Source organism: Lissotriton helveticus, chromosome 5_1, assembly GCF_964261635.1.
Source record: "Lissotriton helveticus chromosome 5_1, aLisHel1.1, whole genome shotgun sequence".
NCBI classification, from domain to species: Eukaryota; Metazoa; Chordata; class Amphibia; order Caudata; family Salamandridae; genus Lissotriton; species Lissotriton helveticus.
This window is the reverse complement of record NC_136065.1, coordinates 2,045,344,073-2,045,371,905: the sequence shown is the minus strand read 5'-3', so window position 1 is coordinate 2,045,371,905 and position 27,833 is coordinate 2,045,344,073. Positions and strand designations below refer to the sequence as shown.

Genomic DNA, 27,833 nt, shown 5'->3' with positions numbered 1-27,833 from the left:
GCCATTTGCAGACAGTACATTTTCCGTTGAACTGGCCACAGAATTCAGACTGGCATTCACGTTTACTCTGTAGCTCATAAATGATAATGTGTGGAAAATGGATTTCTGCGAATATTTATCATTTGTGCATTACCAAGTGAACTCCTTGCTTTGTTTTGATGTGTTGAAACGTTGGTTCCCATTACACTTCAAATTACAAAACAAATTGCTTCATTTGTCCTTTCCTAACTGCTGATATAGTTTGAAACATTTATTTGTACAGCTTAATTACAGGAATTTAAATGTTGATATATTATAGCCTTTCCTTTCTCATGCCCTGTACCTCAGCAAAATTGTCAGATAGTTCACTTTACAAAATCCTCTAATTTTGCAATTAAAGAAGGAAAAGTAAACACCGAACCGGGACCCCGCGTTAAAATAAGCAGCAGTTTGTCAGAAGTCAGCCGGAGATTTTAACTCTCTTTGAAGACACAGCAAATGTAACGAGGTAGGAAGCGTCTTTGTAGCTCATTCACTACTTCGGACTTCAGCATGGTTATTTTGGGGGTGCTGCAGCACCCCGGGCTCCTGCTTCCAGCGCCTATGATGAAAGCTCCGGGCGGTGATGTGCGCGGAGAGCTGGCGAGGCTGCCGTCTGGTCTATTTCGGGCCGGGTTCGGGGAGTTCGCCCGCGCCGGCTGGGGCCGGTCAGCAGGGTCAGTCCATGCGCCTGGCATGCGCTGCTGCTGGACGGCAGCCAGCCGGCCTTGGCTGTCCGTCAAGAATGCAGGTTCCTCGGGCCTCCCCCCACGTGCGCTTGGAGAGTGGATAGTGCCCTCCCCATCCAATCCCACCACCCAAGGACATGCCAGTGTGAGAGGCGCGGGCTCTCCTTTTAGGGTGGAGTTTCTGACTGTCATCATTCAACTGGAAAGGTGACGCCTGGCCCTTCCAACTCCCCCCCAGCATGCACTTGGAGAGGTCCGAGCTGTCTTTCCAGCGAGGGGCCCCGGCTGCCACCATCCTATCCAGAGGGGACGCGCGCGCCGTGCCCAGCTCTCCTCCGGGCACCCCGTCCATCCTTGGGAAGCGCAGCCCCGAGCCCAGCCGGCCCCTTTCTCGGAGTGTGCAGCCGTGCCAATGGCTTCTGTGCCCTCCACCTCTGCCAGGGCCGCCGTCGCCCGGTGCCCGCGTCGAGTGCTCCAAGCCAAGGGCGCGATAGAGAAAAGGCAAAGCCGGCACGACACAGCGCCCGGGGCCTTCCGGGGCCACTGCCGCTGGGCAGGGAATGAGGGCAGGGGTGCCAGGCTGAGACTGGAGTGCAGGGTCGAGGTGGGCACGACAGGCCTCTGGGGCAACGCTCAGCAGATGTTTGGCCCTATCTTGAGCGGTGGATTCTGCCCACGCAGCCGGGCCCCTTGCGGGTCACTGCAGCTGGGGAAGACCCGGTTTGTTTTCCACTGGTGGATGATGAGGAGAGGGCTGGTGTCCCCACAGGATCAGTACAGCCTTGTCGCTGCCCCCAGAACGCTGCGAAGTACCCGGAAGGCCCCCACCCTACACTTCATGTTGGGGCCAGGGGCCCCGGCTCTTTGGAAGTGGCCGCTGGTGTGGAAGGTGGGAAGACCTGCAGCAGGGATATTGTTTCAGTTCACACCCTCTGACCGGAAGCAGAAGGCTGAGGTATGTGTGCAGCGCCTCAGAGCATAAGCACAGGAGCACATAAGGGTGTCCAACAGCAGCAGGGGTGACACGTGACCTTGATTGTTTACAAGCTCGGACAGGAGTTTCCAGACCCATTGCTACTTGTTGCCAGGCAACCAGACTCATCCTCGGCCTCCCCCACAGGGCTCACATCTCACCTCAGGGAGCTCCACTGGCTCCTGATACACAAACATGCTCATGTCAAACTCCTCACACACACACACATTCAAAGCACTACATCCTCACAACCCACCTACACGAACAGTCATATCTTCCACCAACCACCCAGACCCAGACATGTCTGCTCCGCAGGACTGCTACTCGCACACACTGGTTAATTCGTGAAAAAAAATAAGTGTTGGGTTCTCTTCAGAAGGCTGCTTGCACCAGCCCATTTCTCCTGTTAGCACCGCCTAAAACAGAATCAACTGCTAACCATGAAAGTGAGGAGAGGATGTGGTGTGGAGTAAAGGCCAAAGCTGCAGTCTTTGGAGCTGGGGAACCAGGTTCGAGTCTCGGAGTTGGCTCAACTTCCTGTGATTCTGGGCAAATCACTTAATGTCCCCTTAAATTAATGTGTACGTAACTGGTGCTCATGAAAAGTAAAAGTGTTGATGATTAAGTGCAGGTGCTGAGTACCTGAAACCACTGGCTCAAATTAAGCACTGCTGGCACACTTGTAGTCCAGCCCCAGTGCACAGCTTTACTTGCAGTCCAGCCCCAGTGCATGGCTTTACTTCTATTACAGCCCCAGTGCAAGGCTTTACTTGTAGTCCAGCCCCAGTGCACAGCTTTACTTGCAGTCCAGCCCCAGTGCATGGCTTTACTTCTATTACAGCCCCAGTGCATGGCTTTACTTCTATTACGGCCCCAGTACAAGGCTTTACTTGTAGTCCAGCCCCAGTGCATGACTTCTTTTACAGCCCCAGTGCACAGCTTTACTTGCAGTCCAGCCCCAGTGCATGGCTTTACTTCTATTACAGCCCCAGTGCATGGCTTTACTTCTATTACAGCCCCAGTACAAGGCTTTACTTGTAGTCCAGCCCCAGTGCATGGCTTTACTTCTATTACAGCCCCAGTGCAAGGCTTTACTTGTAGTTCAGCTCCAGTGCTTGGCTTCAATTGTAGTCCAGCCCCAGTGCATGGCTTTACTTGTAGTCCAGCCCCAGTGCATGGCTGTACTTGTAGTCCCGCCCCAGAGCATGGCTTTACTTGAAGTCCGGCCCCAGTACGTAGCTTTACCTGCAGTTCAGCCCCAGTGCATGGCTTTACTTGTAGGCCAGTCCCAGTGCATGGCTGTACTTGCAGGCCGGTCCCAGTGCATGGCTGTACTTCTGTTCCAGCCCCAGTGCATGGCTGTACTTCTGTTCCAGCCCCAGTGCATAGCTGTACTTCTGTTCCAGCCCCAGTGCATGGCTGTACTTCTGTTCCAGCCCCAGTGCATGGCTGTACTTCTGTCCAGCCCCAGTGCATGGCTGTACTTCTGTTCCAGCCCCAGTGCATGGCTGTACTTTTGTTCCAGCCCCAGTGCATGGATGTACTTCTGTTCCAGCCCCAGTGCATGGCTGTACTTGCAGGCTGGTCCCAGTGCATGGCTGTACTTCTGTTCCAGACCCAGTGCATGGCTGTACTTCTGTTCCAGCCCCAGTGCAGGGCTGTAGTTCTGTTCCAGCCCCAGTGCATGCCTGTACTTTCAGGCCAGTCCCAGTGCATGGCTGTACTTCTGTGCCAGCCCCAGTGCATGGCTGTACTTCTGTTCCAGCCCCAGTGCATGCCTGTACTTGCAGGCCAGTCCCAGTGCACGGCTCTACTTCCGTTCCAGGCCCAGTGCATGCCTGTACTTGCAGGCCAGTCCCAGTGCATGGCTGTACTTGCAGGCAGGTCCCAGTGCATGGCTGCCCTTCTTTTCCAGCCCCAGTGCATGCCTGTACTTGCAGGCCAGTCCCAGTGCATGGCTCTACTTCCGTTCCAGGCCCAGTGGATGCCTGTACTTGCAGGCCAGTCCCAGTGCATGGCTTTACTTGTAGTTCATCCCCAGTGCATGGCTTTACGTGTAGTTCAGCCCCAGTATGTAGCTTTGTTTGCAGTTCATCCCCAGTACGTAGCTTTACATGTAGGCCAGTCCCAGTGCATGGCTTTACTTGTAGGCCAGTCCCAGTGCATGGCTTTACTTGGTATCCACGCCCACTGCATGGCTTTATTTGTAGTCCAGCCCAGGTGCATAATTTCAGGTGTAGTCCATCCATATTGAATCATTTTACTTGGAGTCCTGCCAAAGTACAATAAGTTACTTGTAATCCTGTCCCAGTTCAAAACCTCACATGTTGTTCAGCCTCACTGCAGTTGTTACTTCTAGCCATGCCCTTATTTGTTTTTGGAGTTTTATATAGAGCAAACTAGACCCAAAGGTATCAGAGTGCTTTACATGAGCACCAGTTGCTACTTTTTGTTAGGCACGGGGACATTGAGTGATTTGCCCTGAATCACAGGATGTTGAGCATCCCTGTCGAGACTCAAACCCAGTTCCCCAGCTCTGAGGGTGACCAGTCTAGCCGTTAGGCCACATCCCCCCCTAGCGTATCTCTATCCTTGTAGCCAAGCACTAGTGTATAGATTCCAGGTCCTAAGGGTGTGCATGGTTTACTTGTGGTCTGGTCTGGGTGCATGACCTCACTTATGGCTGTTCAATGTGTAGTCCTACTCTAAGAACACAATTCCTGTTTTTAAACACACACTATTTAAATGAATTTAGGAAACACACACTAAATGAAGGTGACCAGTGTTTTTAATCCACTGTACCAGGCAAACAATCAATATTGAAAAATCAGACATAAAATATACATGATTCAATGCGCCCACAAAGAGAGGAGGAGGGGGGGGGGGGGTGCAGGGAGGGGGATGTATTTCACTGGATTTTACATCACTAGTTAACATTCAAGAACAACAACATAATACATAATTCAAAACGTAATTCCACATACATGAAAAACCATGGAACATGACATATATCATAGCAAAAAATTCCTAAGAAGATACTCCTATAATGATTAATATATCAAACTGGGGTTAGGAGTTCCTGGTTGTAAGGTGTAGATGTCTACGTTTCGACCCCGATGGTGTAGGACAGTGGATCCTTACTGCGTGGGTCTTCGTCAGGACGTGATGGGTGAAGGGGGGGGGGATTGATGGGGCGTTTAACTCTGGCACACCGGGAAGGTCTCGTCAGGCGGTTATGCAAAAAAGGGGGGCTGCCACGTGTGGAGTCAAGATCTTGTTGTAAAAACCGAGGGTTAAGTCATGGGTCAAAGCGATTGCCGGCTACATCAGTGTGGGTTGTACACCGTGCTAAACCGGCTCTTTATCCACAAATTAATTTGAGTGACGTGCGTTGTCAAGCTTGCCTCCGCAGTATTACTCCGCAGTATGGTTTGAAGGGCCGACCGGCCTTATTCCAAAAAGACCAAATCTTTTTCAGTGGCGCGCGTTGTCAGAAAAGCATCTGCAGTGTACAAATCCGCATTGTTGTTGGAAGGGCCAAACCGGTTTTTTTCTTTTTTCTTAAGACCAAATCAGGGAAAACCTCGTCCGATAGTGGTGCGTGCGCGCCGCGTCTCCTGGAAACAGGCCCCTGTTTCCAGGAGACGCGGCGCGCACGCACCACTATCGGAATTTTCCGTCAGCAGCGCGGATGGTGACACGCGGCATTTAATACCGACGAGGTTTTCCCTGATTTGGTCTTAAGAAAAAAGAAAAAAACCGGTTTGGCCCTTCCAACAACAATGCGGATTTGTACACTGCAGATGCTTTTCTGACAACGCGCGCCACTGAAAAAGATTTGGTCTTTTTGGAATAAGGCCGGTCGGCCCTTCAAACCATACTGCGGAGTAATACTGCGGAGGCAAGCTTGACAACGCACGTCACTCAAATTAATTTGTGGATAAAGAGCCGGTTTAGCACGGTGTACAACCCACACTGATGTAGCCGGCAATCGCTTTGACCCATGACTTAACCCTCGGTTTTTACAACAAGATCTTGACTCCACACGTGGCAGCCCCCCTTTTTTGCATAACCGCCTGACGAGACCTTCCCGGTGTGCCAGAGTTAAACGCCCCATCAATCCCCCCCCCCTTCACCCATCACGTCCTGACGAAGACCCACGCAGTAAGGATCCACTGTCCTACACCATCGGGGTCGAAACGTAGACATCTACACCTTACAACCAGGAACTCCTAACCCCAGTTTGATATATTAATCATTATAGGAGTATCTTCTTAGGAATTTTTTGCTATGATATATGTCATGTTCCATGGTTTTTCATGTATGTGGAATTACGTTTTGAATTATGTATTATGTTGTTGTTCTTGAATGTTAACTAGTGATGTAAAATCCAGTGAAATACATCCCCCTCCCTGCACCCCCCCCCCCTCCTCCTCTCTTTGTGGGCGCATTGAATCATGTATATTTTATGTCTGATTTTTCAATATTGATTGTTTGCCTGGTACAGTGGATTAAAAACACTGGTCACCTTCATTTAGTGTGTGTTTCCTAAATTCATTTAAATAGTGTGTGTTTAAAAACAGGAATTGTGTTCTTGGTCTGGGACCCCCTATATATAACGCTACTGATCACCCAGGTCCCACTGACCATATGGGTACAACCCCCCTTGTATAACATAGTCCTACTCTAGTCATTGACACTGACTGTAGTCCTCCATCAGTACAAAGCTTTACCTGCAGTTCTTCAGTGGTTTACTTGTAGTCCTGCCTCAATGCATCTCTTTTCTTAGACAAAGACCACATTTTAAGAATTTGTTTGTAGTCATATTCCGGTGAAAGGCTTTGCCTACGGTCATACTCTGGTGCAAGGCTTTGCCTACAGCCATACTACGGTGCAAGGCTTTGCCTGCGGTCATACTCTGGTGCAAGGCTTTGCTTACGGTCATACTCCAGTGCAAGGCTTTGCCTGCGGCCTTACTCCGGTGCAAGGATTTGCTTGAGGTAATGCTCCAGTGCAAGGCTTTGCCCACGGTCATGCTCCGGTGCAAGGCTTGGTCTGTGGTCATGCTCCGGTGCAAGACTTTGCCCGCGCTCATGCTCCAGTCATGCTCGAGTGGAAGGCTTTGCCTGCAGCCATACTCCGGTGCAAGGCTTTGCCTGCAGCCATACTACGGTGCAAGGCTTTGCCTGCGGTCATACTCCGGTGCAAGGCTTTGCCTGCAGCCATACTACTGTGCAAGGCTTTGCCTGTGGTCATACTCCGGTGCAAGGCTTTGCCTGCAGCCATACTACGGTGCAAGGCTTTGCCTGCGGTCATACTCTGGTGCAAGGTTTTGCCTGCAGCCATACTACGGTGCAAGGCTTTGCTCACGGTCAACTCTGGTGCAAGGCTTTGCCTGCGGTCATACTCCGGTGCAAGGCTTTGCCTGTGGTCATACTTTGGTGCAAGGCTTTGCCTGCGGCCATACTCCGGTGCAAGGCTTTGTTTACGGTCATACTCCGGTACAAGGCTTTGCCTGCGGCCATACTCCGGTGTAAGACTTTGCTTGCAGTCATGTTCCGCTGCAAGGCTTTGCTTGCTTTCATACTCCTGTGCAAGGCTTTGCTCCCGGTCATGCTCTGGTGCAAGGCTTTGCTCGCGGTCATGCTCAGGTGCCAGGCTTTGCCCGCAGTCATGCTCCGGTGCAAAACTTTGCCCATGCTCATGCTCCAGTCATGCTCCGGTGGAAGGCTTTGCCCTCGGCCATGCTCCGGTGCAAAGCTTTGCCCGCGGTCATGCTCCTCCAGTGCAAGGCTTTGCTCAAGGTCATACTCGGGTGCAAGGCTTTGCCCACGGTCATGCGCCGGAGCAAGGCTTTGCCTACGGTCATCCTCCAGTGCAAGGCTTTGCCTGCGGTCTGGCTCTGGGGCAAGACTTTGCCCTTGTCATGCTCCAGTGCAATACTTGCTCGTGGTCATGCTCCGGTGCAAGGCTTTGCCCGCAGTCATGCTCCGGTGCAAGGCTTTGCTCGCAGTCATGCTCCGGTGCAAGGCTTTGCTCGTGGTCATGCATCGGTGCAAGGCTTTGCTCGCGGTCATGCTCCGGTGCAAGGTTTTGCTTGAGGTCATGCTCCGGTGCAGTGGTCATGCTCCGGTGCAAGGCTTTACCTGCGGTCATGCTCCGGTGCAAGGCTTTGCCCGCGGTCATGCTCCGGTGCAAGACTTTGCCTGCGGTCACGCTCTGGGGCAAGGCTTTGCTCGCGGTCATGCTCCGGTGCAAGTGGTGAGCTCCAGCTCATGTCTTCACTTGAACAGCTTTGCTTGTAGTCCAGCCCCAGTGCGTAGCTTTACATGTTGTATTGCAGAATTTACATTGCGCTTATACCCCTACGTGGGGGGCCGAAGCTCTTGCGTGCATGGGCAGGACACTATACCTTTGAGTGTGTGGTTGGAAGGGTATTGCCTTTATTTTTTTGATTCTATGTGGGAAGTGTGACCATGTTGCGCATGATGACCACTGAGATGTGGTGATCGTGTTTCGGGACACAGCACTTAGCAGTGTGAGAGAGAAATGCGTAGTTTGTGGTTTTCAGTTGGCTGGCAGCTTTGAACAGCTCTGGCCATCCACTTATGGGCTTTGTTATAATAATTGACCACTTAGTTGATGCACTGGGTTATCCAACCAGATATTTTCTTTAACATTTTTGTTTTGGTCCTGAGCAGGCATAGTTGGAAAGAAATTGCACAGGGGATCTACGGAGAGGACATTGTTCCTATCATTCCATTCTGAATGTCATTGTTAGATGTAACAATTTGGTCATAGTGTGCAGCTCGTTGGGACCTGCAATGGTGACTAGATAATCAAGGAATGAATGAGTACAGATTTGTATAGCGCTGGCTACCCGGGGGCATCCCAGCGCTTTAGACCCATCTCAGACAAATCACTCAGCAGAACAGGAAGGTCTTCAGGCGCTTTCTAAACTGTAAATGATTAGGCTCAAGCCGCAGGTAATCGGGCAGCTGATTCCAACTTTTTGCTGCCTGTACTGCAAAACGTCGGCCCCCTGTACGAGAACGCTTGATCCTCGGGACAGAGAGCAGATTGCGGTGGTTGGATCTAAGAGCTCTGGGCCCTTGATGGTGCCTCAGAAGAGGGCACAGAATGGCAGGGCCCTTGTTGATTATTGATTTGTGGGCCATACACAAGGCCTTAAACTGGATCCTTTCCTGAACAGGTAACCAGTGTAGAGCCCGGATGGCCGTCTTCGCCGAGCTGTGTCTAGGGACATCCATAAGCATTCGGGCTGCGCAGTTCTGGACTGACTGGAGTATCTTAATGGTCCCTAATGGTGCCCCCAAGTAGACCGCGTTCGCATAGTCAAGCCCCGAGAGGATTAGGGACTGAACCAGGATCCGTCTTGCCTCGAACGGAAGAAGGGTCAGGACCTTCCGTAGGATCTTCAGAAGGCCGTAACAGGTAGCGGCGACCTTACGGGCTTGAACTTGAAAACTAAAGGTGGGATCAAGGCACACCCCCAGACTTTTAATTTACTCCTTCGGGGGAGGGGGAGGACCCAAACATATGGGCCACCAAGCGTCAAGATTGATGGGGGCCTTATATCCCAGCATCATAATCTCTGTTTTTGAACCGTTAAGTTTCAAAAAAGAGGCGTCCATCCAATCGAGGACCTTGGTGAGACACGGGGAAAGGTTATTGACCCCGGAATCCACAGCATCTGCCCTAGCCAGGGAAACCACCAACTGCGTATCGTCGGCGTAGGTGACCAATTGGATTCCCCAGAGATGGACCTCTTTAGCCAGGGGCCTCATATAGATATTAAATAGGGTCGGGCTCAATGAGGATCCCTGGGGAACGCCGTAATGCAGTGGGAATTGATCGGATGCTGCTTCCTCCTCGAAAACTGCAAAAGATCTGTTAGCAAGGAAGGACCGAAACCAATTAAGGACGGTCCCCACAATGCCAACCTCCCGCAACCGCTGGAGAAGGAGTGTGTGGTTTACAGTATCGAAGGCTGCGCTGAGGTCCAAAAGGACCACCGCAGCGCAGCCTCCTCCACCCACAATTTTCCTTGCCTCCTCCACTACTGCGACCAGAGCAGTCTCAGTTCCATGCCTCGTTCTAAAACCCGTTTGGGTGACATGCAAGGCGCCCACATCCTCAATAAATGTTGATAGTATGCGGTTGACATATTTCTCTGCAATTTTGCTAACCCCTGGCAGGAGAGAGATAGGTCTATAATTGGACCATTCTTCTGGATAACAGCCCTTTGGTTGTCCAGCAGTGTGTGACAGGTCTCTTCAGTTATTCCAGCCTGTTCAGCTGGTGATGGCTGGTTTACTGTGTGGTAAAGTACTGGATGATGGACAAGACCAGTGTTGTATATGTCTTATTTGAGTGTAAACTGATTAAGCTGTACTTGGCTGCTGACCGCTGGGTGCTATGGCATTAGTATTAGTGTGGGTCAGAAGAGTTATATATACATTTACAATACTCTATAATACACAGGTTAACCATTGGTAGCCTTTCTTAGCTTACCTGGATATAGAAAGTAATGTGCTGGTTGGGTTGTTACATATCTGTGGGTAGTAAACTGTAGATTGAACTTGAAAGTTCAATTATCTTTCTCCCTGCTCAATCGCAGGGTTGTGGGATGATGTGGTTATTTTGGAAATACCCATGTTTGCAACTGTTTCTGAAGTGTATATGTTCCCGAATGCTTTGAATCTTGGCTGGTAGCGACTACTAGAGTTTGGCGGCTAGTACTGCCTCCTACGGATTTGTTATGGTAAGGTGGTATGATGATTTGTGGTGCAAGCCTGGAGAGCTGTGTCCTATTTTGTTTATGCTGATGAATTTAACTCAGAGATATAGCCGTAATTTTCCTCGCGAAGCTCTGCGGACAACGCACAGAGCCTTGTACATTGCCCTTCTGGCTATAGGAAGCCAGTGGAGCAACTGCAGGACTGGAGTGGTGCATTTTTTCTTGAGTGAAGGCTGAGAAGGAACTTCTTGGCAGCATTTTGGATTAGTTGTATTTTGCGTATGATGAAATAGGTGCACAGAGGTACAGGCTGATTGCATAGTGAAGCTTGGAGATTAAGAGAGTGACCATGGCATTGTTTTAACTGACAGTCCAACCCCAGTACAGGTTTTCCTTACACTGGACTGGGGCTGCAAAGGTCATACATATGTGGCACGTGGCCTCTTGATGTTTGTAGTCCAACGTCCTATGCATGTTCTGGGTAGCTAAAGTTTGCATTATTGCATGTCCTGCTGTCCCTGAGGGTATGCTTTGACAAAGCTCTGCGATGCATTAGGAACAATCCTGAGGCACTGATGTAGCTCGCTTTGTGCACGCGGTTATGTGAACAAATGCACCTAATTGTGTACTGAATGCTTTTGGGTGGGGGATCTTTGTGGGAGTGGGAGTCTCCTCGGGCTCGCAGTGGCAGAGTGTCTGCAGTGGTTGTGAATGTGGAAGGAAGGAAAGATACATGGTTGGTAAAACTATCATATATCTATAGCCATGCAGCAAAATATCCATCAGTCTTAGCCCCGGTGACATAGGTCTTGATAGCCAATCACCTGAACACCCTCTCGGTTACAAATCAACATAATAGCACATAACAGGTGTCAACATGGGATCCAAGAGTATGTGATATCTGCCAGGGTCACTGAGTCCAGGAGGGAACATGAGACGGGTTCACCGAGTACGAGTGACCGGGCAATGGGAAATATGAGTCAAGGTCACTGAGTTGCTTGATACTGGGAATAGTTGGAAAGCCAGTGCCACTGACTTTGCAAATGGAAACTTCAATTTACCATATGCAAAAGTGTACATTGCAATTCATAACTAACATTACAAGTCATAGTCCACATAGTGTTGAGGCCTAAAGTATCAAAATATAAGTGCATGTAATGGAAGTGTAGATTTACTGTTCCTAAAATCTACACACCTTGAAGATATATATATATATGTCATCAAGGTACATATATATGGAGTTAGGTTTAGAAAATATATACTTACTTACCTTTCAATATTACGGTCTTGATATTTCCATACCTTCCATTCCATATTCATGGAGAACCCCATCAAAAAGCTCCTTTTCACGGTAAGGTATTTTTGAGAATCCCTTGCACCCAAAAGTGTGAAGCTGCTTGCAGTGAAATGCAAACCACTGCACTGAAAGCAGCCTCTTTGTGCAAGAGGCCCAAAATCACTGAGTCTGCCAGAGAAAGACTGAGACACTGGGCCTAGAAGTCAGGAAAACAGGTCGCTGAGAGACAGATACGTTGGGTCTAGGAGACAGGGATACACAGTCGCCACACAGGGCTATTAGAAGTTGAAGACAGGAACTCAGATTTCGGAAGACCAGAAAATGCATGACATGGGCATGGAGACGAAACGAGTCATAGACTCAGCATAGGAGACTGCAACACTGGGACATGTGAGAACTGGGAGATGCAAATACCAAAATATTTCAACACCACCACTGTTACACCAAATAGGTGCCATGCAACACCCAAACAACACCACGTGTCAGTGACATCTCAGACTGTCTCCTAGCAGTTGCATCAACCCTCCGGATCTACTGATGTCTACGGCTTTGGGGCGTTTCCTTGAAATATCCACTTCTGCTGAAGTCTAAAGGCTTGTCCACATCTATTAGCATTTAAGGATTTGGAGCAGCTCCATAAAATGTATGCATCTACAAATGGACATAGCTTTGGAGAAGTTCCATTAAATGACTACATCTACAAGTATGTAAAGCTTTGTGGCTGTACCCTCAAATGTTCACATCTACTAATTTCTACAGCTTTTTGGCAGTTCTGGGAAATGTCCACATTCACAAATGTCTACAGGTTTCCGCACAGTTCAAATGCCACATCTAAATGCCCATGGATTTAGGCAGTTCCATGAAATGTCTACGCCTATCAACATGTAAGAGTTTCGGGGCCATCCACTATGATACGGAAGAACACAAATGGGCTAGGCCTTCCTGAGATCATGTGCTTTGTGTACCAATGTACAGTACATCACCCTTATTTTATCCTACAGCTTAGCTGTTCACTGTCAAAGAAAGGAATGCACTCACTTCTTCTATCAGATCCATCTCAAACTTACTCTCGTTCAGAAAAAAAAAAAACATGGCTTTTCCCTTCATAGAGCTCCCTTCCCTATCCTTCCTTAGATCAACGTCCTATTATTAAGACCCTCACCACTAATCTGATCTAGAAACCCCCCAACTTTAGCCTTACCTTAGAACTTGTTACATGCTCCCTATGTGTTGCGCCTAGACACCTCGGGGTATTTGTTCGAGCTCTAAAAATCCTTATAACATAGCAGCAAGTCACTGCTCAACAGACTTAGGGGTTTCTTTCAGGTTGCAGGGGTCAAGATAATAAATGGTAACCAATACCCACTCAGGCTCTCACACCAGACCCTTCACTCACACCAACACTGATACCAACAATGGTACCTGCAGCGTAAGACTGAGCATATGACAAATGACCATACAAGGGTCTTAAGGAAGGCAGAAGACCCAATTTCTTTATGTGACTCAACCCTAGAGAAAGCCATGTCATGGCCCATCACGCACACCCGCCTGGGTGTTGTGGATGCTTTCTCAACCAAAACCGAATGCAGAAAAAAATCATATGGAACTCCACTATAACCAAACACATGGCAACTCAACATTCTTAAAGCAAGGTCAATTGAACCTCCAAATGGGTTCTACTGTGGTGGAATCAACAACCACCATACAAATGATCCACTCAATACGCGCAGGGTTTTGGGGAAGGCCAAAGATCCGGCCAAACTATTGGGCTCAGCCCAAGGGAACCTCATAACAGCCTCGTACATGACTGACTAAGCTCACTCATACATGGTGGTGTTTGGGAAGGTTCCAGGTCCCCGGCACTATGGATCTTTACACTAGGGAAGGCGACAGGGACTGAGCACCTGCCATGGCACAATGACCACTGGTCCACAGGTGCTGGGTAATGGTTATTTATCTTTTCCTGTATTTACATTTATATATTTTATCCAAAGCACTACTATAACACATTTTCAGTACAAAGTAAAAATAAGAAACTTGGCCCTTGGCAATCCAGGTTGCCAAGGGTCAAGGGCAACCTGGATTAAATCCGAATCAGACAGACCAGCTCCACTCGAAGAGATTCATTCTCCCTCCGTCGATCACGTTTGGATCGATGCCTTGCTCCCGCCCGACGGGACTTCCATGATTTACCTTGATTGACGAGTTGGTTCCCACTCGACGGGACCTCCTATTACCTCCCCTGCACACCCAGCCTTCAGATTCATTCTCTCGCCGTCGATCACGTTTAGATCGATGCTTTGTTCCCGCCCGACGGGACTTCCATGATTTACCCTGATTCTCGAATTGGTTCGGAGCCCTGTTCCCACTTGACGGGACGGACCTCCTATTTCTACCCCTGCACACCCAGCCATCAGGCTCCTAAATTGATACGGAACCACTCTTCTACTCCAGCGTACACCACCAGACACGGCTTACAGCACCGTTTATCACTCAACCCAGTCCTGATGAAGATCCCAATTTAAGAGGATCGAAACGCCGTCGACCACTCAGCGCAAGCCAAGGTGCAACATACAATGTGGCTAAAACTACAGCCAGCCCAAAGTAGAACCAAAAAGACCACAATTCAGCTGGAACCATATTGTTTCTTCAACTCACTGTATATATTCATGCACTAGTCACCTTGCGCCGTCTTTGCTGACCACATTGTCACTTGCGTCACCACCGTGTACATCACTTGCACCACTTGAGCACCAAGTACAATTAGGGTTGTATTAATTGAATTGTTTACAGTGCTGATACAACTGTAACTTGTCCATTTCCTGTTTTGGAGAAATATGATGCCAAGAGCACATTTATAAATACGAATGAGTCTCCTTCTTTCCTTTCTGATAATGTTTTCAACATATCCTTTGTAACTGTCTTTAAATAATACCAGTTGGGATACCATATGTTTATATTATAATATTTACCCCAATCCCAACACGGTTGATGGGTTTTTGCTCCTGCGGTTTATACAACGCTCCATGATTAGGCATAAGACTGAAATCGCCCTCACTATTACAACGCTTAATTTGGACTGCCTCTTTATCACTGAGACCTGGACTAAGGAACACTCGGGCCCCAATCTGACTGATGCAGTTCCCCCAGGCTGGGAAACATCCTTTACAACGCAACTTTTACCACGCAATGCCTTTACGACGCAACTTTTACAACGCAAACCATTACAACGCATTGCGCTGGGGGGCGCTCTAGGATAGGGAATAGATTTAATTTACTATCCAACACCTTCCCTAGTGTCCACGGGGACTGGAGTTGGAATAGTAAATTAAACTATTCACTATCCAGCACCCCAAAGCGCTATGCGTTGTAATGGTATGCGATGTAAAAACCGCGTTGTAAAAGCATGCGTGGTAAAAGCATGCGTTGTAACGTCATACATCCCCCCAGGCTATACTATCCTCAGATATGACCGACCCAGCAGAATGGGCAGCTGCCTAGCCCTGGTGGCTAGGGACTTTCTCAACTGCACTCTTACCCCTCTGGAGGGTGTCCCCGGAATGCCTCTAGAAGCAGACATTTTTGGTATCAAATCTGGAGAAAAACGCAAATTCTCTGGCCTTTTGGTTTATCGTCCACCTGGGTTCAGGGCCACCTTTCTTGAGACATGGAGCCAGACTCTTGAACCCTTCGCCACTTTGGCACATTACACAGTTCTTCGGGATTTCAATTTCCATCTTGAATGTAACCAGGACATTGATTCTGTACACCTTCTCGACCTCATCACCTCGATGGGCTTCGAACAACTTATTCACTCTCCCACCCACAGGGCCGGTCACACTCTGGACGGCATCTTTGCCTACCACAGTAATCTTAGAATCAAGGCTGTCCAGCCTCTTAGCTGGGCTGACCACTGGCTGATTGAGTACAATATTACTTTCCCTTCTCCCATTAAGGTCACTTTAAGTTTACCCCCCAAAAACATATTAAGTAGAAGAATGTATAAGGTCACGGACTGGAAGGCCGCTTTGATTTCAGCCTCGGCCAGTAGCCCTACTGCTTCTCCTACAACGGCAGAGGGGTTCTGTAATTGGATTACCAACGCACTAGATACTGATGCTCCAGTCAAATGTTGTGTCATTAATAGAGTCAACCCCTCAGCCCCGTGATTCTTGGATGAACTCAGGACTCTTAGACGACTTTGTCGAAAGCAAGAACAGAGATGGCGGGCGGACCCTTGTCTTCTGGAAAAAGTGAAACAGAGATCCTTGCTGAAGGACTATAAGCATGCCATCTTCCAGGCAAACTTCCAATATTTTACTGAAAAGATTAAGTCAGCTGATAATTCATCCAGCATGCTCTTAAAAGTCATCAAAGAAATTGCTGAACCTCCAGGAGCACCGCTCCTGAATCCTACCCTAGATTTTTGTGATGATATAGCCCTTTACTTTCAGGAGAAAGTCTTGAACATTTTTCACAAGCTCTCCCTTTCCGAGGAAACTGAGCCTGCCGCAGATCTCGCCTTTTCCTCCTATGCCTAGCTTGGCATTGTCTCCTGCTATCACAGTCACTTGCATAAAGGAACTCTTATTTTGCATCAAACCTGGTTCCCCCACTGATCCTTGCAGGGTTTCTACACTTAGACTTGCACCTGAACTTATAGCTGATTTCCTGTGCAAAGTTTTTAACAACATTCTTTTATCTGGGCATTATCAGAACATCTGCAAGGAAGCTACAGTCTCACCCCTCCTTATGAAGCCCAATGCCAACCCCTCAGAGTTGAAGAACGATAGGCCTATCTCCCTTCTCCCTGTCCTGCCAAAATGCTGAAAAAATGTATCAATATCGAACTTATGAAATTTATTGAAACTCATGACATCTTGGACAGCTCTCAGAATGGCTTTCGGGCAGGCCACAGCACTGAATCATCCACCTTGCAGCCTCAAATTGCATCCGCATGTAGGTTGATCAGGGCAGATCAGCGGTGTTGATCCTGCTGGACCTCTTAGTGGCGTTTGACACCATTTCCCCAGTTCGCATGTTTCAGCAACTGCAGAATGTAGGTGTCACCGGGAAGGCCTTGCACCTTCTCCATTCTTTTATGCATGGCATAACCAATGTCGTCAGCTACGGCGGGTTCAAAGCCAAGTCCTTCAGTCTTCCTTGTGGGGTCCCCCAGGGCTCCTCACTCAGCCCCTCTCTGTTCAATCTTTATGTGACCCCTTGGCCTCATTGGTGAGATCTTTTGTCTTCCAGGTCCTCTCCTATGTGGATGACATGCAAATCATAATCTCCATCTCTAATGATTTGCAGCTGGTTGCTCAAAGGTTTAATTTATGTATGACCAGCATAATACGTTGGATGAAGGACAACTCTTTTAAAATCAATACGCACAAAGCTGAAGTATTGGTTTTTGGCCCTCAGTCCTCAATTTGGTCTGCTGCCTGGTGGCTCAAAATCTGCGGTCCTCTTCCTGTCCCAGTGACAATGGCTAAAAATCTGGGAGTCAGTTTTGATGAGGGCCTGTCTTTTGATGCCCAGGTGAACTGCACAGTTAGTTCTTGTGTCCATATTCTAAAAACTCCTAAGAAAGTGCTGCCATACATTCCTTCGGATCTACATTGGCCCACCATCATTGCCCTAGTTTCCTCTTGGCTAGACTATTGCAATGCATTATACCTCAATGTCAGCAAAGACTCCTTGAACAAGCTTCATGTGGTGCAAAATGCTGCGGCAAGACTTATTCTTAACATCCCTAAACATCAGTCCGTTAGGGAAGGAATCCATGCCTTGCATAGGCTACTGATCAGGAAGCGTATCACCTTTAATTCTCTGAACTTGGTGTACAAGGCCATGCATTGTACGTGATCATTACATCTTAAAACCTTGTTCCATTGGTACACCCCAGGCAAAACCTTGAGGTCTTCTACTCAGAAAAAACTTGTCTCGCCTAGATTTCATAGGTCCAGGTGGGGTGGCCGCTCATTTTCTGTGGCGGCCGCTAGACTTTGGAATACTTTGCCTCCCTTTATTACCGCGGCGAACTCACTCACGTCCTTTAAGAAGATCTTAAAGACCTTCTCTTGCCTTGTAGTTGGTTGGTACTAGTCTCTCTTTCGTCCCGTCCAGCGCCTTGATACCTTTTGGTTTTAGTGCACTTTATAAATACCCATCCTATCCCATCCTATCCTACAGTCAAATGTATACAATCAGCTCTTGGAAATAGCGGACATAAACTATATTAACAGCCCTTTCCAAGATGGTGGTTTGGCATTGGAGGATGTCTGAGTTTCCCAATCCAAGATGTTGCAGGACCCTTTCCTATGATGTCAGCTCCTGTTTAAAGTATATATGATGGAGGCTGTATAAGAGGAAGATACAACACACTGCATTCCGTTTCCATATTTTTTATTGCAATGTTCACTACTAGCTTCCATTATTGTCACAGATGTTTGCTTGCAGCAGGTTAAATATTTTTCTTTTGGCTTCATCTCTTGACATAGTCTAGCTCTGTGAGGAGTTTGATGCCTTGCTGAAGTCTTCTATTTTCATCAGCAGTCAAGGACTACAAGAGTGCCAAAGAAGTCTTTACCCCTTGTGACTTTTTCCTCCTAACTGTGACCCTCTAAAGTAGGCATGTGTCACCTCTCGCTCATCATCTCACACTGTGGCAACTTGGAGGAGTTGCCCATTCCTCAGGCAATCTAGAAAGGTACTCAACAGACCTTCTCAGCATTTAACCTAGTATACAGATGAAAGTGTTAGATTAAAGAAAATAAACGATGATATACATGCAGAGGGTAGACAGAATTAATAGGAATAACAGGAAGAGGATGAGCAGGCAGATGAGTCCGTGGGATTAGCACAAGAAATAAAATTAACAACTTTTGGCTCAGAGGCATCATGAATAAATAAGCATGAATCACCTGAATCATCAGACAAATTGTTTGCAGAAATATTAGATTAGATTAGATTAGATTGGGAGAAGTGGATCAGAGAACAGAGGTAAGAAGCACATTTAGTTGAGAAAAGTGCTAACAAGAAATAAGAGACCTAAAATTACCCTCCTTGGCATTTTTAAGAGATTGACAATAAGAACTGTGACAGCGAAGAATGGATTTAAGAAGTAATGGAGATTTACACTTTTGCCACTGGTGTTCTGTTTTACAGAGTAAGGCTGAGCAACAAAAGTTGGAGTAAATCAAGGTTTATGTGTGAGCTTATGGAGTTGGCAAGGACAGAGTGAATGTAATGACTGAAGTCTGGTAAATGTAAATGTAAATGTTTTTGTACTTGTATAGCGCACAGCTACCCGCAGTGGGTTTCCCGGCGCTTGTACGAATACCGCAGGGGAACCCTTCCTGGTTTTCCCTGTGAAGTGTCCACTCCTGGGCACCCCCATGGTGCAGACCAGGCATCCCTCGCGTTGTGGAGACTAAGCAAGCTATTGCCCAGAGTTGCAGCGTGGGACCCATGATCAGAATAGGCACTGAGGCGAGAATATCCGGTCAGAGGAATTAATGAGTCCGAGACCCACCGAGGCGGGAATCGAACCCTGGTCCCTGGCCAGAGCTCTGCATCGAGGTCTGCCTGCTCTAACCATTGAGTCACATTTCTCCACTAGAGAATAACGTGTAAGCAGAAGAGTCAGTAATAACAGAGTCAAAGCTTGAAGGAGTTTTTAAAGACATATAGTAATTTTGGAAGGTCCAGGCGAGATAGTCTCAATGGAACCCAGTGTAGAAATACTAGAAATACTTGAAAGACAAATAGATGAAGTCCAACACAGCCTCTCACAATGCAAGTAAGGAGAGGGTAGTAATTGTAGATCAGAAGAAGAAAGGAGGGTAGAACATATGGATGCATCATTAAAGTCACCAAGTAAAATGAAGGTGAACCTCCAACGACTGATACCAGGTATTGTGAGCACTCAGAGTTAATACAGCTGCTTTAAAGATCCTGGATGGGCCTAGTAAATTCCACCAAGTGCAAAAACATATAGCATTCATCCACGAAACATACATTGACCTGCTACACATACTCTTCCACTCATCACACAGAGTGGGGTCCTACAGACATCCAGTCACCCCTATAGGCAGTGTGAATACCAAATATATGTAATGCAATGACTGCTTAACTTAACATACCTGAAACATTTCTTCTGTGCTTCTTCCCAAGGAACTTGTTGCAGGCTCAAGCAGTAAAGATGGCTCCCTCAAAGAAGAACAAGAAGAGGGCTCTCATCGCTACAAGCGTCTGATGGCAGAACCGGATAGAACTCCGCAGGGCGGTCCAGCTCCCACCTTACTCTGGAAGGAGTTGCTGACAGGGCAGGATTGCACTAGCCAAGAGGCTCCTTCATCCACACACCTGATGGGTGCCCTCCTGAAGGAGACCAGGCTAGCACTGTTGATAGACATCAGGGGTGAATCGTCAGTAACCACCAAACAGACAATCAACATACTCAAGAAGGCTTTGCTCATAGAACAAGATGACGCCAACATACAACCTGCCACAACCACCAAGCGGACAGCCACCATACTGCAAAAAGCACTACAGATGCAGCTTGAGGACATCAGCCATAATCCTCCAACACCCACCGAGCTAGCAGCCACCATACTTAAAGAGGCTCTGCTGACAGGGCAGGAGGACAGCAGACAGAAAGCCTTGGCAGCCATCTTGATACACAATGTCCTGGAAATCCAGATGCTGCGCCAGCAGCAGTGCATCTCATGGCGCTGGTGGGACAGCTGAGTGAGGTGCTCTGCCGTGTTGAGGCTTCCAGGTCAATCCAGATTTTTCTTTAGGATTACAATTAGCAACAAAAGAGGGAGCAAATATAGCCACCCGAACACTGCACATGTCAAGGAGTCAATCAAAAGCAGACTCATGTTCTTGAGTCAAAATGCCATAGGTTCTCCCAGTTGTCCTGTGGGTTGGTATTTGGAATCTTCTATATTCCATCAGGGTACAAACTCTCTCATGGAGATAGGTTTTGGGAGGGTATCTTGCAGATGTTGCACTCTAGGTTTTCAGTGCATCCTGAATTTCCAGAAGCAGAAAGAATGAGAGCCACCTGCTCCATACGGACTCTTGATGTAGTCTTGGAAAAGTCACTATATGTCGTCATGGAGTAACAGCTCAGTTTCAGGTTCACCGGAGTAACTTAAGGGTGCAAAACTGAAAGAAGGGGTTGACTGTCCAGCAGTGGTCTCCAAGGATGACCGGTTGGGAGTGTTACAGTGAACTTGATATGGACAGTCCCAGCCTTCCTGCTGCCCCGACATGAACTCAAAGAACATCTGAATGTTGGATCTCCCAGCTAACTTGAGTGGCTACAAGCTCTGACTTGTGTTAGGGCGGACCCCCAACAAATGGAGGTGCATGAAAATCACAGAGATCCTTTCTGATAAACGTGCTCATAGCTTGGGCACTTCGGGATGCAATGTTAAAGGATGTATGACGTTACAAATCAAATTTTCCCAACGCATGCTTTTACAACATGTTTTTTACAACGCAAGTATCATTACTACGCATGCTATTACATCGCAAGCCATTACAATGCATGCACCATTACAACATAATTTACTATTCTAACACAGCCGGGTGCTTACATCAGAGAAGGTGCTGGCCCGCATTGTAATGGAATGTGTTGTAATAGCATGAGTTGTCATGGAACTTGCGTTGTATTGGCTGTGTTGTAAAGGCATTGCGTTGTAATGCCTGAGTTGTAATGGATGTTTCCCAATGTTAAATGTTGGACAATTTACCTTAGATCCTCAGGCCTTAGCAGCTTACGTACCAACAAAGATTGTGTAAGCAGCATTGATTTCTCTGTGCAGTAACAAATTAATGCTAAAAGTTGCTGTACGATTTTGATCACCCTCGGCTCGTCCCTAAATGCGGACATTGACACAGCGCGACTCAGCTTTAGCACTTTGCATGCGCTCACCAATTTGTTTTTAAACTGTGATTGTGTTCTCTCTGACTTTGTGTTTTTAAACTGATTTTATAGTACTGAAAACCTATTGAGAGCCCTGCACTAGCACTTTAACGCACGCTGATTGGCCAAGGTGAGCTGGTATACTTCCGCCTGTTAGAGCGGGTCACCTAGCACACGCCATCTTGGTCAGCCGTCTAGCGCTCCACTTGGAATCCCCTAACGCTCCTCCCTATTTAAGGAGAGGCTATGCAAGCCAGAGGAATCTAAGATTACCCTTGGAGCGTCCATGAATGTGGACATTGACACATCGCGACTCAGCTTTAGCACTTTGCACACGCTCACCAATTTGTTTTAAAACTGGGATTGTGTTCTCTCTGACTTTGTGTTTTTCAACGGATTTTATAGTATTGAAAACCTATTGAGAGCCCTGCACTAGCACTTTAACTCACGCTGATTGGCCAAGGTCAGCTGGTGTACTTCTGCCTGTTAGAGCGGGTCACCGAGCCCATGCCATCTTTGTCAGCGGTCTAGCGCTCCACTTGGAATCCCCTAACACTCCTTCCTATTTAAGGAGAGGCTATGCTAGGGCGCTGCGGGCACGCCACAGGTGTGCCAAAGGGGCGCCTAAGGCAAGCCCGTCTGCGCCAGCCAAGCTGCCAAATAAGAACACCATATACATGGAAATACTAGATTTTGCTACTTGAGGGAGGAACCACTGACAATAGGTAAGCAGGGAGTCACAGGCTAGAAAGATGAGGAATTGACAGAAGGCAGGAACCCCTCATCAAACTCCACATCAGATAGTCTCAAATGTGGTGTAATCAATGTACGATCCCATGTAAAACACCATCAAGAGATCTATATGCTACTGGAAGGCCATGGTTTTGAGGCATTGTTTTTAACAGAAACTTGGACACAGCCTGACTCGGAATTGAACTGGGGCTAGCCTGCCGCCGATTTATAAATTATTCCAGAAAACCCAGGCTAAGCGGGAGAGGAGGAGGGGTGGGAGTGATACACAAAGAGAAGTGGAACTTTGCCTCTATAAACATTGATGAAGTGGAAGGCATTGAAACACTAGGATTCTCCCGCAAGAGTCGAAAGGACAATTGCTCTCTGGCATAGTATGTTACAGACTCCCAGGAGGATCAAGCCCCCATAACCAAGCCTTGATTGACACTATATAGAATATGTCAATTACCCACTCTAGAATGATTATTTTGGGAGATTTTAATCTGTGGGATAACGGGAATCTTGACTCAGCTCTGAAAGAACTACTACAAGCATGTGAAAATATAAGCATGCAACAATTGGTGCAACGTTCAACACTTCAGGGTGGCCATATTTTAGATCTAATATTTGCGAACCACACAGAGGTAACGATAGGAGAAATATTGCCAATGTGTTGGACTGATCATTTCTTAATTCACTTTCTGCTAACACCTCCTAAAGTGAGTAATAAAATTACTCAATCTGGATATTATTGCCAGGGAAGGGAATGGGCCAAGCTGATGAAAATGAAACACCCCCCGTTATGCTCTGGAGAGGGCTTTTTTGATATCAACAAAACGGGGGAAGAAAATGACCTCAACCTCTGTAGGCAAATCAATCACACGCTTGACCATTTGGTACCTATGAAAAAGCTAAAAAATAGGGATAAACCTTCAGCCCCATGGTATAGCGAGGAACTAAAAGTACAAAGGAAAATTTGTAAAGAGGCAGAGAGAAAATAGCAGAAACTGTTTGAGGAAAAGGACAAAATAGTTTTAAGAAAAGAACTGTATACTTACAAAGGAACAACTGCGAAAACCAAAGCTGAGTACTATGAGAAACTCATCCTACAGGCACCCGATAGGGTCAGGACAACCTTTAATATAGTGAAGGATCTGCCCAAACCCGACAGTACGAAAAATAAGATTGTAGCCACACAAGAGCTATGCGATGGCCTGGCATTGTTCTTTGAGGAGAAAATTAACAAAATCATTGATGGCCTGGAACATAGGCGGCCGGGATGAATAATACAAATGATTCATTGGAATCAGTGACGTTAGAGAAACAGAATGATGGAATAGGCAAAGATACACAGGTAACTGTGGGTCAGTTTCAGATCCCCACATAGGAAGAATTTTAAAAAACTGCTTTCAGTGTCTCATCTGGATCATCAATGGACCCGTTTCCGCATAGACTGGGGAAAAAATTCAATCCTGAGCTATTTCCTCTGCTTTACCAAATCTGATGTCAGTCACTGAGTAGCGGTACGGCCCCCGGGTGTTGGAAGAAGGCGGTGGGGACCCCTTTATTGAAAAAAGCCACACTGTACCCACTATGCCCAGCCAACTACAGACCAATTTCTCTGTTGCCTTATCCAGTAAATATTGTGGAAAGACTAGTTAGTAAAGCTCTTTCACAATTCTTAGAAGAAAATCATCTATTAGATGATGTCCAATTCGGGTTTCGACCCGCACACGGCACGGAGACAGCATTGGTGACAGTCCTGGATGAGATGAGAATGTGTGCTGACACCGGTCAAGCGGTTATACTGATACTACTGGACATGTCGGCCGCATTTAATACAGTGAATCATTAGATTCTACTCGAAAGGCTTAGGGAATTTGGGATTCGAGGGACGGCACTTAACTGGCTTCAGTCATACCTGTCAGACAGACAGCAAGTTGTGGCCATTCCTCCGTTTGTCTCTAAAAACAATTCTATGAGGCATGGAGTCCCTCAAGGATCAGCAATAAGCCCGATCCTATTCAATATTTATTTGCGCCCTCTCATCTCCTTTATTAAATCCTTCGGAATTGAAGCAGTGAATTATGCTGATGACATACAGCTTATTTTTTCACAAGAAGACTCTAAAGCAGTATTTCTGGAAAGATGTTATGAATGTATGCAAAAAAAACTCAAAATGGCTTGGGGACAAGTCTGCAATTTAATGGGGGTAAAACAGAGATTGTACATTGCACAGCGAATATGATACCTTGCCCTCTCACAGCTGATTTCTGGCCTCTTCCAACAGATAACCAGCTGATTCGATCGAAGACAGTACGTAATCTGGGGGGTACTATTTGATAGTAATTTACAACTAGACTTGCAAGTAAACAGAACAATTGGCACTTGCATGGCTTTGTTTAGAGCCCCACGGAAAATAATTCCGCTGCTGCCACCGTCCGCCAGGACACAGGTGGTGAGGAGTGTCATCATGAACAGGCTAGATTACTGCAATACCTTGCTACTTGAAGCACTATTTATTCTGATAAAGAAATTGCAGAGAATCCAAATAATAGCAGCCAAACTAGCCTTAAAGAGACATTGTAGGTCCTCGGCGTCCTTATCACTGAAGAATCCCCACTGGCTGCCGATCCTGCAGAGAGTACAGTTTAAATCTCTCTGCATTGCCCACAAAACAGTACACAGAGTGGGACCTAACCACTGCAGAGCAAATTCTCCTGGTATGTCCCAGCTAGAAACCTCCGCTCATCATCTGCCAAACTAGTATGTACAACCAGATTTAAGAAGACCCAGATGGGAGGTTGATCTTTTAGCTCTGCAGCCTCGCGTCTGTGGAACAAAATACCGATTGATCTCAGACAAACTGAAAATCTGCAGAGCTTCAGAAAAGAGCTGAAACGTGGCTCTTTCCTAAGGTCTAACATGGCTTAATCTTAGTATCTTTGTCTTCTCTGCTGTATAGTTGCAGGTTGCACAGCGTCTGCAGGATAATCTTAAACGCCAGGATACCCGTTGTGTGACACAGCACTATATAAATCCATATACAATACAATACAATAAAAAGAATGAAAGCCACTTATTGGCCTAGGCATCAGACATTAAACCCTATTGGCCCTATTATGATGTCGGTCGGAAAGCCAGATCTAAGGTTTGCAGTCCGACCACCTCATGACAATGAAGGCGGTCGGAGTGTAAACCGGCCGGTCTGACTGACTGGCTTCGGCCAGTCGGAACTATCATGTGAGGCATGAGACTCCCAGGCAGGTAAAAGAAACAATTAAATAATCATTGTCTCTGATGCATAAGGGATGTTTGTCTTTTTTGCTTTTGAACCAAACCCTGGTTTGGAGCTCAGTTGCTCAAACGCAAAAGAGAATGCTGGGTGAGCCGCATCAGCATGGGGTTGCACTCAGTGTTAAAGTGTGATGAAAAGGCAGATGCACTTTCATCACAGAGATCCCTATCAGGAAGGTGGGCACCACTAAATATGGTGCACTGCCCCAGGGGTGAAAGGATTCAAAAAGTGGGGGTGGTGATGGACAGAGTATCTGAATTAAACAGAACACTCGTACCCAGTCAAAAGATCAGGGCTTGATCCATCACCATTTTTTAGCTCACTGCACCATCCCAGCTCAGAACCTGGCTATATGCAAATTAGTCTGTCCCTGGCCCAGTGCATCATGGGAACAGGGCAGACCAAACTACCAAGCCAATTCTTTACTGGAAAGGAAAACAAGCTTCCGGGGACCGGTTTCTGGCATTGCAGCCGTCTTCGGCCCGGCTTGCTTGAATCCTGATGGTGCAATGAGCAAGGGACTCACATCTGAGTATTCCCTGCCACACTTTTGGTGGCTAAAACGATTCAAAAAGTGGGGGTGGTGATGGACAGAGTATCTGAATTAAACAGAACACTCGTACCCAGTCAAAAGATCAGGGCTTGATCCATCACCGGAAGCTTGTTTCCTTTCCAGTAAAGAATTGGCTATTTTGAAATATTTTGGCCACCACAAGTGTGGAAGGGTATGCTCAGACATGAGTCCCTTGCTCACTGCACCATCAGGATTCAAGCAAACCGGGCCGAAGACGGCTGTAATGCCAGAAACCGGTCCCCGGAAGCTTTTTTCCTTTCCAGTAAAGAATTGGCTTGGTAGTTTGGTCTGCCCTGTTCCCATGATGCACTGGGCCAGGGACAGACTAATTTGCATGTAGCCAGGTTCTGAACTGGGATGGTGCAGTGAGCTAAAAAACGGTGATGGATCAAGCCCTGATCTGTTGACTGGGTAGGAGTGTTCTGATTAATTCAGATACGCTGTCCATCACCACCCCCTTCTTGAAATATTTTGGCCACCACAAGTGTGGAAGGGTATGCTCAGACATGAGTCCCTTGCTCACTGCACCATCAGGATTCAAGCAAGCCGGGCCGAAGACGGCTGCAATGCCAGAAACCGGTCCTCGGAAGCTTGTTTCCTTTCCAGTAAAGAATTGGCTTGGTAGTTTGGTCTGCCCTGTTCCCATGATGCACTGGGCCAGGGACAGACTAATTTGCATGTAGCCAGGTTCTGAACTGGGATGGTGCAGCGAGCTAAAAAACGGTGATAGATCAAGCCCTGATCTGTTGACTGGGTAGGAGTGTTCTGATTAATTCAGATACGCTGTCCATCACCACCCCCTTTTTGAAATACCAGGGGTGAAATGGCGGCAAAGCTGGGCCTCCATGGTAATATTTTCTCCAGCAGCTCTACCATTTATTTTTACATTATTAGACTCAGACACAGTGAACTTTCCACTTCATAACACTGCATACCCTAAAACACAGTCTTAGTACAAGGCCCTATGGTCTATAACAATGACAGTCCCTCAAACGAGGTGTTTTGCATTTACCCACTGCGTACCTAAAGGATGCTCTGTCTTTTTCCTTTCTACCGTAAAACTCTTTAGGCAACAATGGGGCATTCAGCATGCAGGCTTGTGTTCAGTGATAAAATAGTACCAAGTCATGTACAAATCCTCATGATGCATCAAGGAAGATTGGTGCAGGTTATTTGACAAGACAACAGGCGCTCTCCATCTCTGCACGCAGGATCTGGAATAACATCACCGAATCCATCAGGAGTGCCTGATCCCTCTCCACTTCAGAGAACCCAGCTGCCCTTGCAATCACTTGTTGACTCTATGGCCCTCATTTATGAGATCCCTTGTGCCGCCGGAACATCACTTTTTGTGACATCCATGGCGCAGGAGCCTGCTCCATATTTACGAGGCAGCACTAAGCCACTTTTTTGGGCTTAATGCTGGCTCCTAAATATTGTTCCTTTTAACCCAGTTTCCGCGTAAAAGGGGCGTGCAAAGGGGTGTTGCTGGGGGCGTTCCCAGCAACATCCATGGCTTTTTAAAAACTGTCCTAGATTTACTAAAAA

At 47.3% G+C, this 27,833-nt stretch overlaps 1 protein-coding gene across 1 annotated transcript; it reads left to right on the top strand.

The window, feature by feature from the left end:
* The first annotated feature begins 924 nt into the window (after positions 1–924).
* On the top strand, positions 925–21,726 carry LOC144756250 (uncharacterized). The gene is made up of 2 exons (XM_078645888.1): positions 925–1,662; positions 19,917–21,726. The coding sequence occupies exons 1-2, from the start codon at positions 1,120–1,122 to the stop codon at positions 20,490–20,492; spliced, it is 1,119 nt and encodes a 372-aa protein (XP_078502014.1). The 5' UTR covers positions 925–1,119; the 3' UTR covers positions 20,493–21,726.
* The last annotated feature ends 6,107 nt before the right edge of the window (positions 21,727–27,833 follow it).